At 38.8% G+C, this 17,833-nt stretch overlaps 1 protein-coding gene across 5 annotated transcripts in view; it reads right to left on the reverse strand.

Annotated features, from left to right (window-relative positions):
- The window catches only part of cdh23 (cadherin-related 23), a 166,861-nt gene that overhangs the window by 129,138 nt on the left and 19,890 nt on the right, over positions 1-17,833 (reverse strand). For all 5 annotated transcript variants that reach the window (XM_086092439.1, XM_086092438.1, XM_086092441.1 and 2 more), the window contains exon 4: positions 1,261-1,403. In XM_086092439.1, coding sequence (XP_085948565.1) covers positions 1,261-1,403 — 143 coding nt within the window. The remainder of the gene's footprint in view (positions 1-1,260; positions 1,404-17,833) is intronic.

Here is a 17,833-nt window from a genome sequence, read left to right on the forward strand (position 1 = left end):
GTGGCAAATTTGCAAGAAAAAACTCGTACATTTGCGACTATAAAAAGGCAGATTTGCGAGACAAGAAACTCAGAAAATTACGAGCAATACACATAGTGTACTACTTGTGCAAATACTTTTTGGTTGGGTTTTCAAATAAAGAGATAGTAATGGCTTTAACCATATCTTGTTAAGCATTCGAACTTTGAAGCGGGTACTGCCAACGACAAAGACGCCTCGCTTTGCGAAGGTCCACACCCTGAGGATCAAACAGTTAAGTTAATTTGTTTAACTATATATTTACTAGTACATTTATGCTTTCCGATTTATTATTTACGCATTCATACACTGTGGTATTTTTTTTGTACAAGTAGCTAAGTTGATGTATGGAATCTGCTTCTCGCCGTCATTCACTTGTATTTACCTAAAGTATGCTAGCTTCTCATTGGTTAGTGTTTAGTCAGCTGATAGTGGATCAGGAAGTGTTGTCGCTCTATCTGCCATGTATGAGTAAAGTTTAAATTAACCCCTTCAGATCCATAGATGGTTGCAGTGGACATGACATATTCGCGTATCTAAACTAATAAAACGCATAATTTGAATGAGGTCAACACTTCTGGTTTATGATTGGATCTCAACTAACCAATCCCAATTGCAAGTTGATTTGCATGATGTTCATATTAAAAATGTTGCATATAAGCTTGGTAAGTTACACGTTACAGCCATAATATCCTGGCGTCCACTATAACAACTAAAAACATCAGATACCCCCCACCACCACCACCACCCCAAAAAAAAAACCTGTTCCATGCTGTTTTTATGTGGGAAAAGAGTCTAAATCAGCACAAAAAAAGAAATAAATTTTGCCCGGCAGAAAAAATGTGGGTCTGAAGGGGCTACGAATGAATCCGTCTCCATCTTTCTTTTTCATTTTATAAACAGTGTCCCATTAACCACCAACGAATCCTCACATTAGACTATAGCTACGCTGCATGTATTTTTCATAAGTTTCTGAATTTTTTTCGCGCAAACCTGCCACTTTATAAAGTCGCAAATTTGCCACTTTATAAACGTATAAACTAAAAGTTGTTTTTCTGAATATTACCCCCACACTCTCAAAAAATATATTTATACGTGGCACTAATACGCCGTCGTACAATTGCGTGTCTGAGGCAACAACATTCTTTTTATTCAAACATTTTAAGCTCAAAACCTATAAAAAGAAATTTAGACTGCCAATTGGAAGAAATCAGAGTTGCTAGTAAGCTTGTGTGATCTTACCTCGCGATCAAGCTGCTGTCGAAGCCACACAACACCCGTTTCTTTGTTCACTGAAAAATACCGCATTGCCTCCTCTCCTGAAACCCCAAACATGAGTGGCTCCCCTTCAGGGTCACTTGCCTTCAGTTGGGCCACTGAGGAACCTGTCAGAGAGAAACACAGCTGGTCTAATGTGCATCAACATCCACAAATTTCACTATTGGTACCTTTTTTTTTTATCTTTAATGTGTCAATCTAAAAGCACATCATCTTGTTTTATACCTATGCAACACGTTCTCCAATTGTTTGGAATTTCAAAATGCTCAGACAAAAGTCCTGTTTCAAACACAGAAACTTGCATGTTGTACAGATTAACTTTACAAATCATTATCTTAACATCAAGGCGCAAACAAGGTTCAGGCTAACTTTTTTTCTTTTTTTTACTAGCAATGTCACGGAATTCAAATAAAATGAAAGCATTGGCAGCCAACAAAAACAACAAAATGAAAAACCATTGGTATGAATGTAGAACATCCCATATCTAAATCATTTTTGATAATTTTCAAATCACAATTTACTCTTTGAGTTTTTGTTGCTATGAGCGATGCATGCAACCACAGCTAATTACATTTGAATTTTGTGTGTGGTTCAATTGACTGTCTGAAGTAAGGTTCTTCCTGAATCCTCAGCCTGCATTTTGAATGTGTTTGATAACGGCGCCTCATTTGCATCTTTAATTTCGAAGCACACAATATAAACCTTGATGTGCCACTTTAGTGTTAAATATGCTCAATATTTATGACAACAGCAACGACACATGGGAAGAAATGTGTTGCTTATTGTTCATTCTCTTTCTTCTGGATATGGATAGAGATGTAATTACATAGAGTAACCAATGAGTGCGTCCATACACACCACACATGCTCGTCATCACATCATCAATAGACTGGAAGCAAAACTAACATCAGTCCGGTTATTTGTGCACCAAACTGCTTCACATAACAAGCAATTAGGCTTCACGATTACACTCCCTTCTTGTTATAATAATTCACCTTATTTTCCTATAAAAGAGTGGCTAAAATGACTAATTAATATTAGGATTTATGAACCCCTCTCTTTACGTCTAATGAGATTTATGCAAATTCAGCTACTTTCAATATAATTTATAATTTGGTAGAAGACGGTGCAAATTAAGCATTCTACCTCATAGTCATCAATAATTTTTTCCCCCTCCTCTGTCTGCTGTATGTGGGTAGGCATACTTTCAATAACAAATGGTCACTCAGGACTAATGATATGTATGAAAACCACTTATGGAACATTAACTCCAACTTTGGAAAACAGTGTTGAACTATGGCCAGTCAGTCTACATGGAATAATTGATTCGATACACCCGATAAAATGATTACAGCTACGATACTGTATGCAGCATGTGTACACGCTGGGCCACAAACTGTCTAGTAAAAGTTGCCTCAATGTATTTACTGTAAACAATTACATCACTATCAAGCTATACTTGAATTTGATCTGTAGAGTAAATTTTGTTTCATGTTATGTCTTGTTTTCTTGTGTTCCATGTTTCCTGTCTTGTCTTACTCGTTAGGTTTTTCTTTCCACCTGTTCTAGTCAGGCCAGTCCCCTGTGTCTACCAATCAGCTCCCTGTCACTGATGTGTTAATCAGGTGTAGCTCGTTGTCTCATCAGTTAGCTTGCTTTTCGTTCCTTGCTTTCTTTCAGTCTTGTTCTGTTCATCGTTTCTGTTGCTGTCATCAGTCTCGTCAAAAGGTTAAATGTTGTTATGTTGTAGAATTAAAACAAAGTAAAATTCTTAAAACAAACTGAATAAAAGGATATTCAAAGATTAAGTGATAAAGCATGTTTTTATCTTTAGATGACTTCTAAATTAAATATAAATATTTTATTTTAGTTACAAGCATGAACAAGTGAGCATTTCTGGCTAGTTTAAGTTAATAGTTTAATGCATCAGTAATCTTCAGTCCTATCAAGTAGCAAATTACACGAGTGACTGGTTGAGGAATTCCTGGTATTTTTTTCTCTCTTTAAGTCAAAAGGCTCTATTAGACAATGTTGCTCTTTATGCAGATCACATTAACATTTTTACCAGGTTTACTTAGACCAGTGGTGTCAAACATATGGCCCGCGGGCCAGAACCAGCCCGTCACGGGGTCTAATGTGGCCCGTGAGTACAGAACACAAACTGCAGTTTTTCACAAAAATTAACCGTTAGTGCTCATTTTGTCCACTGGATGGCGCACTGACAGGTTACGTAAATGACATTTTGTAATTTGGCTATTACTTAATTTGATGCAATAATTTTCCTTTCATATTTGTTAAGAAATTTCTGATTTCTCCGCAATAAGATAATAAATGGGACTATTTTCACAATGCACTTGTAATTATTTGCATGCAAAACAAACAAATAAAAACATCTTATTTTGACCTGTCGTCACTTGAAATCAAATTTGGACGAAAATAGCCCCTGAATTTAAATGAGCTTGACTCCCCTGACTTAAGCCAACCATTTGGGAAAAGCAGAGGGTTCACCTGGTACTATATCTGTCAGTGTAGACGAAAAGGAGGGAGATCAATAAAATTCATGTGTTATAGGCATGGACCTGTTCCTGGGTCCCCAGGATTAAGAAAGAGAAGGAGCTGGAGGCTAAAGCCCTGTTCATTATGTCAGTGACATCTCTAAACTTGTCATTCATCTGAGTGCTGATTCAGTAGGACAAGCACTGTTAAGACTCCAATTTCAAGCCTCTTGTGAATTATAGTTGTGAATTTTATGTGCACAGTGGCCTAAGACATATAAGGGGCAATGTTCAGTAGGGCACCTGCCAAAGCAGGGACAAACAAAAAGGAAGACACCTCCAGATGAGAGAGAGGATAGGAATTGAGATATTTATCTGATAATAAATACTTGATGAAAATTCAAAAGGCAGAGCCACTGAGCCTCAGGGATCAAGCCACACAATCAGCAGTCTGATGAGTCAGTGGGGTGCCACTCATGTTACCACGGTGTCCATCCACGGACAAAAAGAGCCTTCAAACACATCAGCCATGCCAAGCTGAAGCTTCGCGAAAGCCACGCTGGCTCACATCAATCACCTCCGTCATAAATTCAAACAGGCAAATACTGACTTCAGCTCACTGGCAGTATGAGTTCATTCAGTGCGGCAGTCTTGCTTACCTATTTTATAGTCACTTTATGGATTATCACATTTAAATTAATTAATCTTTGTATTCTGTTGAACAGAAATATGTGTATTGTATGATTAGGCCAGCACTAAAGATAAACGGGAATCACTTAATCAGTCGGCAGTGTTGAACATTGGTACCACTGATCCCAAAAACACTATAAGATGATTTCTACTTGCTAATGTTGTTAATGTTTTGGAGTCTATAAAACAGCTCTAGATAACATGCTACCTAACACTTTGAAGGTAATTTAGTTGTCAGATTCCATTACGTGATTCAAGTGACAATTCTGGCTCATCCTTTTAAGAGACCTCTTGGGGGTATCTGCACTTACAAAGACTCATACCTCCAGTCAAAAACAAAATATATTATACTTTTGTTGATTTCATTGAAAACACAATGGAAATGAATTGAGAAGACGTTATCATCCGTTTCCTCTGCCTTTTGTGAAGTGCGCTATGTTAATGTTAGGGGAGTTTGGGTTCCTTCAGGGAGGCAATCTCGATGAGGACATAAACTTAGCAGATCTAACTCAAATTATTATAGTGGGGTGGACAGAAATGTGCTCGGACCTCTATTTCCATACAGAGAGACGTGTGTGTTCAGGGGCCATCTTTAATAGAAGAGAGAAGCTTGTATGCAGGCAGTCCATTTCTCTGTTTGATAAGGACGTCTATGGCGAGTAGTTTCCCCAGGGAGGTCAATTAGACAACTGGCAATAAAAAGGAGAGAAAGAAAAAGCCAACCGAGCGTGTTTGCAAGCCTTTATGTCAATAAAATAAAACTCTATCAACAGCACAACTGCAAAACAAATTAGTCATTAGAAATGAAAGAAATCATGACTCAAGTGAAATTGGGATTTCTGATATTTTCTTTGATTTTTAACAATCTTTAAATTGGAGCTCCCTTAAAACAAATATTGACTTTGTTTTTCAAGGGTTTTTCTTATTTCCTAGTCCTTTTCTGGTGTGTGCTTTTGTGTGAGTGTGACATCAATAAATGCAAAGGCAATGAGCTTTGAAGACAAATAGTGTCAGGAGTCTGGCTTTAAGTGACTCCTGTGTTTCACAACACAAAACACTAGAGTCCTTGGGAGGCTGTGTAATAATCCAACAGATTTATGACTAAATCTGTCACGGATGGGAGGAGAATACCCTCAACCTTTCCAATAGACATCCCTTAGAGAATTGCACATTCCTGGACTGAACTGTGCATGAGTAGATTCAAAAGGTCCAGACACTTGATTGCATTGTAATTACAAACTTTACAAACGACATACATGATTTTTTTCTGTATATTGGAACATTCTTCAATGACCAAAACACTAACCTGATCTCAACCCATCAGAGTACTTCATTAAACCTCAAAATTTGATGACTTATTCTCACAGCATTTTCATTTAAGTATTACAAATTCTGGTTATATTTTCAATAGATCTTACACACGGCAATACATTCAGCAAGATGATGAAAACGTCTGATGGCATAACGGTTTCTGCTATATCAAAAGCTAGCGGGATGCCATCTGACTAGAAAATAACCTAGGATTGTGTAATACGTACGGACATTGATTAATTTAGTTTATTTTTATTTCCAAAGTGCCTTGTTTTTATTGTTTTGCATTTTTGGGGATTCTCCCTGCATTTGGATCGCAACCACAATTCTTGAGTCAAACTGAATCAAATAGTTCCACTTTCAAATCGAACCATCCTTGATTCGCTTAGGGATCAAAAGTCTAATTTTTGATCCATTTCTTATACCACTTACATTTTAAGAGTCATGGGTGAAACTGCAGGTGATTTTTGTCACACAATATTTTTTTTAAATCAGATTAATCACATCTTAGAATTTTGATTAATCACGATTAATCGCCTAATTAAAAAAAAACGTTTTTATCAACTTTTTTTGCCAATTTAAAGCGCACTTGTTATGGGTTAATTCTTTCGACATTTAATGTTATGAGGATGTCTTCGACATTTTTTTGATCCACTGCACACGCTCCTCTTTTTCTAATCAGTTAGTTACTTGTGTAATTTAAAATGAAAAAAAAAAATTACCCCGATAGTTTGACATGAACAAATATTCTGAATGTCATACACAAACATTTATTAAATTCTTTACTTTAATGCATGCTCACACACAACCTGTGCTACCTTTAACGTAACCATCCGCTGTCAGTTAAAGGATCATCTGCGGTCAAAATTAATAGTGTGATTAATCTGCGTTAATACATGATTAATGCAATTATCTTTTTGTGGTTGATTAATTAGTTTTGAAAAATCTTTGTGCAGTTTGTCACTTTTTTACTCACGACTGCCACTTCTGGCCCAAAGCGTAATTGCGACATCTGTGTCAGGCTCATTCATGGTGCGAGTGTGAGTACGTGCACGATCTTAAAGCAACAGCCACAGTTAACAAACGAAGACATGACTTCAAATGAGGTAAGAAAGACTCTGCCCCTCCCCAAAGAAACTGTGGCGTGTGAGGGTCCGTACACTCGACTATAAAGGGAAGATAAAAGCTGATAGGTGCAGTCAGAGTAAAACAGTCAGGGCTCTTCGTACTCATCTGGGCACTGGTGGAACATGCATGATGTAGAAAAAGCTTAAATATTACATTTTTAAACGGCACAATGCATCTTTAACTTTGAAAGCACTACTTTGGACTTACTAATATTAAAACTATTAATATCATTCTCATTATCCATGGCATCCATTACGGCATTGCATAAACACTATGACTCCACAAGACCTTTGTAGTGAAGCTGTTGAGTAACATTTCATAGCACATCTTTTAACAGCAAGGATTTATTTTTGCAGAGCTGTAAGTAGAACTGGGGCTGCGAGATGAACTGAACGCAGTTCAGTCACAGCGGCTGCTAAAACCACCTTGTGTCAACCACAATATCTTTTATGTATTGTCGAATCCGACCAGACGTTGAAAGGATGACAAAGAGGTGGTCAACAGTCAACAATCTCTTTAAATGCACACAAAAAGGGTTACTGTTGGCCGCAACCACCAACAACAAATTTAGCTGCCTGGTGCACATCTTGTGTCTTGCTTACTCCCTGGGCTTTCTCATTCGACCTCACAGACAGTCTAAATTTATAGAACTCTTAACACAGCACATAACTTCATGCTCTCTACAGTGTTTTTTAACTTTCAAATTCACCCCGGATTGAAACCCCCTAGTGGGCCAATTTAGACCAGTGGTCTGCAACCTGTGGCTCTGGAGTCACATATGGCTCTTAAGTCCCTCTCCTGTGGAAAATATATTAGTAGAAATTTATATTTTTTTCATATTTATTTGTATTTTTAGATAAAATATTATTTGCTTGTCAGAAAAAGATGAAAACGTTTTTTTTTAATTACCTGAAAATGTCCCCCCAAAAAGTGACAACAAAATGTCCAAATAATAATAATAATAACAATTTTACCCCAAAAAAACATAAAATAAAACATTCAAAAAAATGTACAACAAAAAAAGAATACATCTATAAAAATAAAAAATAAAGTCCACAAAATAGCCATTAAATGTCCCAGAAAGGAAGAAGAGAGAAAGAAAATGACCGTAATATGTCAATAAAATTGCCAAAGACAGAAATTTGACAGAAAGGCTGAAAAATCGAAAAATGTATGAAAAATTAAGTATGAAAAAATTACACACAATTTTTTTTTTAGAAAACGTAAAACAAAAGGTAGAAGAAAATGAATGATAAATTGTTGGTTATGATGCAACTCTAATTAGCTCTTAGGCTCTCAGTACATTAAGCTAACACTAACACACTCTTCCTTCATAACAATCTTTAAATGTTTTGCGGCTCCAGACAGATTTTTTGTCCTTTATTTGAAATAAAATGGCTCTTTTGACAGGAAACGTTGCCGGCCCCTCATTTAGACAAATGATAATTGATTTACCATTGTGATTACTTTAACCCAGTAAAAGTACAGTTGATTCTGATAGGAATCACTTTGTCACTGATCATCCAGTGGGACTGATTCATGTCAGTCTTGAACATAGGAAGAATTCCCTGCTCTCGGTTGGGTTTCTAATTCTAATAGTGCGATGATGAAAACAGTGAGTGACAAGGCTGTGACTAACCACTCACTTTCGGAGTCAAGTCGGACAGTGAGGGACATTAGCGGACAGTCATCACACGCGTTGCTGAAGAGAGACAAACCTGCCACTGCAAATTCACATGCAGCACTGTTCGCTCTCAAATCGCACAAGAAAGATGCCCCTCGTTTCGAGATTAGTATTCCCTTTCACTCTCTCTCTCTCTGTTGTTTTTCTCATCCTCTCATCAGCCTTCGTTCTGCTTGTTGAGGCCAGACAGACGGACGCAGGCGGCTCTGATTGGACTGGACAGGTGGGTATGTAGTTCTGAGGGTCCAAGAGTGACAGCCAAACCAGTTTGCTCAGTCACTGTCAGGCAACATCCACCCAAAAGCACACCACTTCAACCAATGTCCATCAACACTGACACTTTGTGATGCCTGCCCAGTCCTATAAATCTTGTGTTCTTCTCAACTCTGCTGCTCAGTTTATAATGATGGTCTTATTTTGTTATTTGCCTTTCTTTTCCGCACCACGCACATTCCGACTTATATTGGCCCTTGAGTGACCTCACTCGAGTTGACTATTACCACAGACTGAGCTAAATCATGGTCAGGTAATGGAACATGTCACCTTCAGTGTGAGGCCACACACAAACACAATCACACTGAAACAAAAGGCACTTTATGCCTTTACTTTTCTGTTTACAGATCTATCATTTGACCTGTGTGTTAGTGGCATGTGGCTGAAGGTACAAGTATGATGGTATAAATATGTAATTTTACTAACAAGTAGTCACAGGGTCATAAACCTAAACACAGTTTAAGGTTGCTTAAGGCTTTTAGTGTTAAAGTTTCAATTATTTGATGGTTTAAAGTTTGTCTTCAGGGATGGGCCTATGATGTTTTATCTCTTCCACTGTGCCCTCCAATGGAAGCAAAACAGACCTGAGGATGGGTCTCCCACTAACACACTAATAGCTGTCAGTTGAGTCATTTGAATAAGGGAATTCCTTGCATCCATCCCTTTTGCTTATCCTCTTCGGGGTAAACTGGATCCTACCCCAGCCAAATTTCAGGGGAAGCCTGTGAAGACCGTGGACTGGTTGACTGTTTTTTGCATTAATGAATGTAGTAAGAACCTGTAGAAACCGGGTTTACCCAGATAACACCCACATAAGTTGTGAGCCTCTGCACTCTTCCTCCTGACTCTATGTCCTTGATTCCCAAATCTAACACAAAATTTACTTCCCTCTGAAAACAAGATGGCAGCAAAGTGGGCAAATAGTTAGCACATCATCTCACAGTTCTGAGGGTGAGTATTCGAATCAGGGCTCGGGCTTTCCTATGTAGCGTTTGAATGTTCTCCCCATAGTTGTGTGGGTTTCCTCCAGATACTCCTACATTCTAAAAACATGCATGTTAAGGCCTCCTCACACTCAGCGTGGCAATCAAATTTGATTGAACATGAGCATCAGGTTGGACTACTGTAACGCACTTCTCATCAGGATCCCTGGCAAAAGCCTACAAAGGCTTCAATATGTACAAAACAGAGCTGCCCGGGTCCTGATGAGTGTGCGAAAAAATTAGCACATCACCCCAATCCGACGCACTCTGCACTGGCTTCCGATATTTTCCGTATCAAATACAAAATCCTCCTTCACACCCATCACTGTCTGCATGGTGTAGCCCACACCTACCTCCCAGAACTCCTCAAACCCCACACATCAAACAGAACCCGGTCAGGCCAACTGCACCATCTGTGCCCGCACAGGACTCGGCTCTAGACCATGGGCGACAGGGCTTTCGAGTGCTGCTCCCCGTCTGTGGAAAGCTCTCCCAGATCACCTCAGAGCTCCACAGACGGTGGAAGCTTGGAGAAGCGAAGTTAAAGAGCACAAGACCAAAATGAATTGAAGAGATAACAGTAATACAAAAGTGGACATTTATGATGTGCGTGTTTGTGTCGGAATACAGTACATTTGTCTACCACATGGCCATTGATATTTGATGTCTTGCTGTCCTATTGAAGTATTTTTTCGTTCTGTAAGACACCAGACTTGTTTTATAGATTATAAAAGGACTCATTATCTGCAGTGCTCATTAGCTGCAGGTCCTAATTAGCCAAAATTTATATTGTTGCCTGACAAAGACAATGGCAATGGCAAATTGGCAATTGACCTGTTGGTCAATTTGTAATAGGGAGACAGAGACAGCAGAACACGTAGAAGATGAGAAGGAACAGTAACAGCCTCTCTCCCTTAATACCTTCAAAACAAACTTCTGTTAGCAAAACGTTAAAACATATTAAAGAGTTGACAAAAGCACCTTTATAAGAATTTACATTTATTTTGCACATACATACAGTTGTTTGTCTAAAAGAGACTGAAGAGTTACACTTGAAGTACTTTTTGTGTGGAGAAATACTTGATATGATACTGCATCTACCTATTCAGTAGCTATTAAAACTACCGTATGCTAACAATACAACCTGAATGCCACTTTAAAGGACCATTTCAATGTCTTGTGTCATGGGTTAGTTTTTAAAAGCGGATAAAGATGGCCGAGACACGAGTGTTGCCAGCCTTGCGACAGAGGTCGAGGGGTTCGGGGTGTCAGCCTGTCTGTGCTCACACAATATATTGCATATATTGCATTAAAATTAGCTTGCATGGATGTTGTCCTCGATGAAAACCTCTTCTAATGACAATGCACAATTAAGCCCACTAACCGTTTGTTGAAGACAAGTGGACTAAGCACATGAATTACTGGAAACCTGCCCTGTGGTCTGATGAGACCAAGGTAAATGTATATGGTTGAGAGGGTGACAAACGTGTGTGGAGGCAACCAGACGGCAAACTAACTGTAATTTACTAGATTTCAGTTATTTTTTCAATGTATATCATCTCAAAGCAACCTCAATCTCCTGTCCATTCTCTTTAACCTCGAAATATTAATAATGTCCTCCAGACCAAAAAGTATAAAGTTTTTGTTCCGCTCATTGCAGTATAGTTGCACTTGAATCATGAATCTGGTGATATGCATTCATGGGGTACAAAAGATGAACTGGAGTATATCAGTCACACCAACATGTACGCAAGTAACAAACATACGCGCATTCCCTAAACTCACACCTATAGCTAGCCTGCAGTGGAGCAAAAAGGGGTGGTTGTTGATGTGAAACATCAATTTCCAGGTTAGCTGCTCAGTGTGGCTCAGGCTGGTATCAGCTGTGACCCAGCTGGGCCAGATAAGCAGCTGCAAAAAGCTGATCTGCCATCCAGCAATGCACCTCTTTGTAATGGAGAATGTGGTAATGCCTGCACACACATCAACACCCACAAACACACGTACAAACAGAAAACTTGAGAGAATTAATTTTAATAAATACTGTGCCATCAATATGACCACTGTGGAAGGAGTGGGCTAATAAATTCATCTGATATAAGACATTAAACACAACAATGCACTTTCAAGTTCAACTAATGTGCCTTGAGCACAAAACATTTGGTTACTGACTTCATTCACATCTTGCAGTAACTTGTGATTTTGACTTAAAAAAAACTATCTAGCAATCCAACATCAACTTTATTCATTAATTTGCTACAACATTTGTTAACAACAATTGTTGTCTGTGCAACATTGGTCATAATAATCTTGCAATGACAATATCAAGGCACTTTTTATACCGCAATGTCTTGATATAGTGAATAACATGACACCCCTATTAGTGTCTAAAACTGAAAACAGTATCTCACATTTAATTTAGACCTTAAATTCATTTTGAACCAAGCAGATGTAAGCCGTGAGTAGAAATGTCTGAGAGCCTGATCCCTCATGGTCAGATGACCTGACCGCCACCAGTGTCATGTTGATGCGAGTCAGCTCAGTGATTGGCTCATTGGCAACACTGCTCACCCTGGTATAGCACCTCCTTCCGTGAGACGGTTTCAATTAAATTTTAACACCCACAAAACTATTACACACACAGCCAGCGGCATTTCAACTTGCTTCTGCAGTCAAAGTAACAAACGGTGTGGTCATTACACAGGAAAATGTGAAAGCACAAAAGAAGCAATACGTGTTTCCATTTGAAAGTGGGGGTAGGCTACGGTGCATCTTACACCATTCACATTAAATATTTCACTGCACAAATACAAACAATACCAAATGGTGATGTTTTTTTTAAAGGCAGACCTGCTGTACTTTTAACTACGAACACTTTGAAATGTATGTGACAAAAAGTAAACTGACTGTGACAGCCAGTCGAAAAGAAGGAGGAGAGTCATGGCTGGTCACGGTCCGCCCTTTTTTGTTTTCCCTGTAATTCAAACCTGAAGTGACACATTGGAGGCAGGTAAGCTCTGCTTAAGTATCCAGTGCAAAAAACCCTATCATTGGATCTTTATTGCAGCCGTCACTACATCTTTCATATAAAGCATGCAAGTATGTGCCTATTGCTTACTGAGGCACATTGTAACTATTTGCAAGTAAACAATTACTGGGAGGGCACACAGGACCTTACTAACTTACTAACCAGATGTCTGGCAAAAATGGCCTTTTAAATATGGGCAGATACAGAAACAGATTCATACGTGCAAAATACATGTTCTTAATATATTTTATTTTTCATAATACATTTCTCAATGTCCGAAAAAATGATCCATGATTTAACAACACAGAGCTTGAAGCAAACAACAAAAATAATCACATACTGTGATCCCCCCACCCCCAATGCAAAAGGGCTCTCTTGCATACTGAACAGCAAACTAACATTAACTGCAAACACATTTTGTCATTCCCCCCCCCCCCCCCCCCACAACAATCAACTCACTAAAAAATTTGATATTATTGAGGTACCATCAAATCAGAAAGAACAAAATTGGCCTGCAAGTGAAACCAGAGTCTGCCATCTAGTGGTAAATGTGGTATAACAACTTAAAACTATATAGTGAAATGCCACTATTTACTGGAGATAGGGACCGGGCCGGATAGTGAATAGTGAAAACCTGCATATAATTGTCATTGAAGAAAAGAATGAATAATAATAATAATAATAATAATACAAAAATAAAATAATGATAATAATAATAATAATAATTTTACCCCCCCCCCCCCCCAAAAAAAAAGAATCAACAAAAAACACAGATAAACCTAAAATAAAAAATGTCCACAAATAATGGGGGGTTGCTGCACCCAAATAAAGAAAACAGACTTTTTTAATTGAAAAAAAATCCGTGATTGGTGCTGGGCCTCGAGGGTACACTGCAGTACAGTAACTATGTTTATAATCCTCCCCACACAAACATTTTTATTATTATTATTTTAAATAATAAAGGGTCCACTCGGAGTGTGGTCAACATGAGGGTTTGCGAGCCCCCAGTTACCCATCCCTATTCTAGTGTGTTATATTTTGTCTTTGAAGAAGTAGGCCCAATGTCAATATTTTTCCAAGGTACCAACCAATTTACAGTTGCACAGTGTGATCTTCTAACAGATTTAATTCTGTTGTAATTTCAGGTGATCACAGTCCTTGTTGTGACCATTCCCTTCTATTGATCCCCTGCTATTTGAGGCAAGTGGCCACACCACAGTGATTGAAATAAAAGTTTCCTTCATCAAATGTGGTTTCTTTCTGGGGATCTGATGAGTCTCTCGAACAACTGATTTATTTTAAGATAGTTTAAAGTTAGGCTTGTTAAACTAAACAATTCACAATTTTATACAGGAGTTATTTGCTGTGTTGTTCTCCTGGACATGGTAAGTCCGACAGATGAATGTAGAAGCGGCTCTAAACTGCTCCATGAAAATTGCCCTGAGATAGCTTGTATTGTGACTCGAATGGAATATGGAGAATGCTGAGCCTTGAGATGCTTCATTATGACACTAACGAATCACGTGCAGGGAAAATCTTGCGCACCCTTATGATGGATGATGTGTTTGCAGACGCTGCTGAGCTATGCACCCCATTATTCCTGGAAAAGAAATGGATGAGCAAGGTATGGGGTAGAGATAAGAGATGATTGACTAAACCAAAACAGAGGTCCCTCATCAGTGGCAGTCAGCTGACATTATAGCGCAGCCATTGTGGGACAGCCAAATGGCAGTAGAGAGCTGCATCAGGAAGTAAGATGTGTGAATCCTTTTAAGTGAGGTAGGCAAGAAAAAGTAGTAGTCATTAAGAATGTCTCCCGGATATGTTGGGACTCAATCTCCTGCAGAGATCAGGTAGTTCAACCCTCCACAGGGATGGATACTTACCTTCTGCAGCTGATAGATAGGATTTGTAAAGGTAGGAAACATGCAGACAGACGCAGACGCTGTGATTCTCATAGCTCATCCACCAACTCCAACTCACAAACGGTGACAGATAGAGCAGGAGCTGGCAGAGATACTGAGGACACACATCTCATGCCAATTTGACTAAATGAGAGCTGAATGTGGGAGCGTAAACAGACTTCTGCACTGGCCTGCGTAACCAATATCTAGAGCATGTACTCGGCAAGAATAAATGGCCCTGGAAGCTGGCCAGAATCCCAGAACAAGTGAATCCGCTCAAAAAGTAGCTTTTGCCTTCTTTTCCTAACTCCTCCTCTTTACCTTGATTACCCTTTTAGTTTATCACAGCTCATTCTGTTTTATCTCTGGTTTTATATGCAGTTCAGCTTTAGATTACTTGATCTGTGGAAGCAGACAGGCGGAAAAGTCTTAGGTAAAGTCTGTCTTCTATAAAACATAATTTCACATTCACGCCAATTTTGATAAGACAACACTCAAAAACTGTAAGAACAGAGGCCACAGGCTTCTTGTAATAATATTGCGGTGGCTATTACAGACGCTCAGCAGTTGCTTGCTTAATATTCATCCTTTGACCTGGCCGGGGTCGACGACTCCCCTCTTTGGTGGAGGTTTTCAAGCATGCCAGATCCACCACACCAGCATGTATCGAAATTCAAACACAATCTGCTTCTTCCTCTGGTCGTTGAATCGGTGGAGGCTGGTGTCTGTGGATCTCACTCTGCTTCGTCTGTCCTTCCTTCCTTTCCTCAGTCTCTCCTTTGGTCTCTTGAGGTCTCCCTAATTTGTTGGAATTTAGATGTTTCTGGGGTTGGTGAAAGACTCTGGTTGGTAACCCGGTGGGTAGTAGGTAATGTCTGGTCGGTGCTAGATTTCACTTTCCTTCATTTTCTTTGATCCTTCCTCGGGTCTCCTGACAACCTCACGACTCTCGCTGGATTCTGAAGTATTCGGTTTAGTTGAACGGTATGGGATTTTTAATAGGTTTTAGGTGAACTAATGAATACACACACACACGCACGCACACATGCACACACACATGCACATACTCACCCACATACAAAATAAAAAAATAAAATAAAATAAAAAGAGAGAGAGCAATGATGATGACATGTCAAATCGGTAAAATTACCGAATGAACAATACTGAGCTATTTTGTAGTTTTTGTAGTTCTCAGGAACCTAATGAGAATGAATCAACATGAGACAAGTAAACTGCCATAAACCAAGACAGTAGTGCAATAGTAACGGTGTTTTGTTATTTTGGATTTGGGCCGCTGAGTGAATTAAACGGAATAACTGCCTTGAGTCATATGAGCTGCCCGGACCAGCGAGTTAGCGTACGGTGTTAGATAACCAAACTGGATGCCCTGGAGTCCATTTTCTGTCCCACACCGGTTGTGTCGCTATGCAAGGGTCCTCTTGCCGGCCACTGCAGTTTTGTAGTTATTGCATTCAGCTGTCAAAAGTTTTAACGCTGCTGTGGTTTGGATGCTGTATTTGTATGGTTGCATGTCACACATGGTTAATGAAGCAAAGAGTTTCATGGGAGAACATTATAGACTTGATATGGATTATGGGCTGTTAATTGTTTCAATTATTTGTCTTGGTAAGCATAATGAATTTTGTGGGGAGTTCACCAAACCGCATATTACTTCTGTTATTCAAATGCGCCAGTGTTAATCTTTTCTTGTAAAATATCCTAACTAAATAAAGCATTCTCACTAATCAATATACAGCTCCTGATACTCCTGATATTGTGAATATGGAGTGTATCCAATTTACTTTAATTAGTTGTCTCAAGTAAAAACTGGGGTTGATTGACGCCTGTGAAATATGTGGCTTGTCAGATAACTCCAAATTAGTATTTTTGGCATACCATTATTTCCACAAAACCATTTGTCAGTGCAAGGTAAAGTTTAGGAAAAATAAAATGGAAAACATTCTAACGAGCATTCAGCTACTAACAACAACAGGTTGCTATGCTGATTTTGTTTAAAGTGCAGAATGTTGCACAATCAAATTGATTGTGCAGCATTCAGAATCAATACATATGGAAGGAGAAAGCTGAGGATGACCGTTGGAGAGTGTTGACAAGCCATAGTTAAAAAGTAGCGTGCGTTCAGTCGCTGACAGCAGGGAATTGGCTGCAGCAAGAATAGACACACATTACAAACATGTTCCTTCCTTGGGCTACTTGCACCTCTTTAACCATTGTTGAATTAGGTAATTAAACTTTCAGGCATTTACAGTGACAATAGGAGCTTTTGAAGTAGCAGAGAAAGCGTATGGGATGAAAATTAAACATTTTTGGATCACAATTTTTGCTCTTGAAACAGAAAAAAATTATTTTCTTATCATTAATAAGCCAAAATTCTCTATCTCTTCTGTGCTATTTCTGCTTAGGTTTCATACTTAACGATTTAAAAAGTGAATTTCCCATTCTTTATCAAATTTCAAATTGAATCTCATGAACTTTATCTTCATTAGGAATTCAACAACAATAGATACTGACCCTACCAATCCACTATTGGATAGAAGTATCTTATCTCAAACAAGTATAGTCTTCTCCCTGAAAGTTACTGTAATGTACCGTGCTCAAAGGAGAACTTCATCTGCAGGATCAGGGAAAAGAAATGAGAGCATTTAATCAAAGTGTTCCTCGCATCTAATTACGGAATCCAACTCATGACACACCACACTGCTATCAATCTGCCATTATATAGCAGTGAATGATCACACTGCTTACACTCGATAAACTTTATACAGATTTGGTGGCTCTTGGTGTTACTGACATCCAATTCCTGTTTACAAATTCACAGTAAAACCCATAGAACAAAAGTGCCTGAAGATCAGCGGAGTGTAATTGCACAGAAGTAAACCTGAACAACTATTCTGCAAATGACACTTGCTATGGCTCTTGTGGGGGGGATCAATAATTAGCAATGCATGCATTTATTTATTTTTTTAAAACACACACACAAAAAACCTGCACGGATTTGACCAATGACAAAAGCCAGCCCA

The sequence above is a fragment of the Leptonotus elevatus genome, chromosome 13 (assembly GCF_054856555.1).
Source record: "Leptonotus elevatus isolate MCC_2025b chromosome 13, RoL_Lele_1.0, whole genome shotgun sequence".
Taxonomy (NCBI): Eukaryota; Metazoa; Chordata; class Actinopteri; order Syngnathiformes; family Syngnathidae; genus Leptonotus; species Leptonotus elevatus.